Source organism: Nanorana parkeri, unplaced genomic scaffold (assembly GCF_000935625.1).
Source record: "Nanorana parkeri isolate BGI_ZX_2015 unplaced genomic scaffold, ASM93562v1 scaffold748, whole genome shotgun sequence".
NCBI lineage: Eukaryota > Metazoa > Chordata > Amphibia > Anura > Dicroglossidae > Nanorana > Nanorana parkeri.
The window spans coordinates 65,926-66,347 of NW_017307016.1; the positions used below are offsets into that span (position 1 = coordinate 65,926).

The following is a 422-nucleotide window of genomic DNA, read 5'->3' on the forward strand; positions in this document are numbered from 1 at the left end:
AATACAAGCCGTTTTTGGCTTCTTTTAGCCTCCACCAGCGTCCGAGTCTGCCGCAGAAAAGAAAAAAAGGAAACGTGCAGAGCAATGCGTGAGTACAACGTTGTATACAAGCGGAGAACACCGAATCCGGAGCTCGGTCATGTGACACGTAAGAAAAAAATAGGATACCAGATGTGACTGAACCTGTTGTTGTCTGCAGCCCTGGAACCATTCCTCTCTGCCTTTTAGCACGAGATGCCCTGAGGATACCGGTCCAGCCACAGAACAGACACACCGATTCCCTGCTCATGTGTCAGATATTAGGAGCAGTGAAGTGCAACTAATGATAAATCTATCACTAATGGGAAACGTTTCTACAGTGCCAGAGCTGCCTGCCCACCGACATGCAGGAAAAATAGTGCGGGGGGGGGGAGAGTTCATTA

At 48.8% G+C, this 422-nt stretch overlaps 1 protein-coding gene across 1 annotated transcript in view; it reads right to left on the reverse strand.

Moving 5' to 3' along the window:
• RRP9 (ribosomal RNA processing 9, small subunit (SSU) processome component, homolog (yeast)) overlaps positions 1–422 on the reverse strand; it is a 13,893-nt gene that overhangs the window by 1,524 nt on the left and 11,947 nt on the right. Inside the window, exon 15 of the mRNA XM_018564366.1 lies at positions 6–47. Coding sequence (XP_018419868.1) covers positions 6–47 — 42 coding nt within the window. The remainder of the gene's footprint in view (positions 1–5; positions 48–422) is intronic.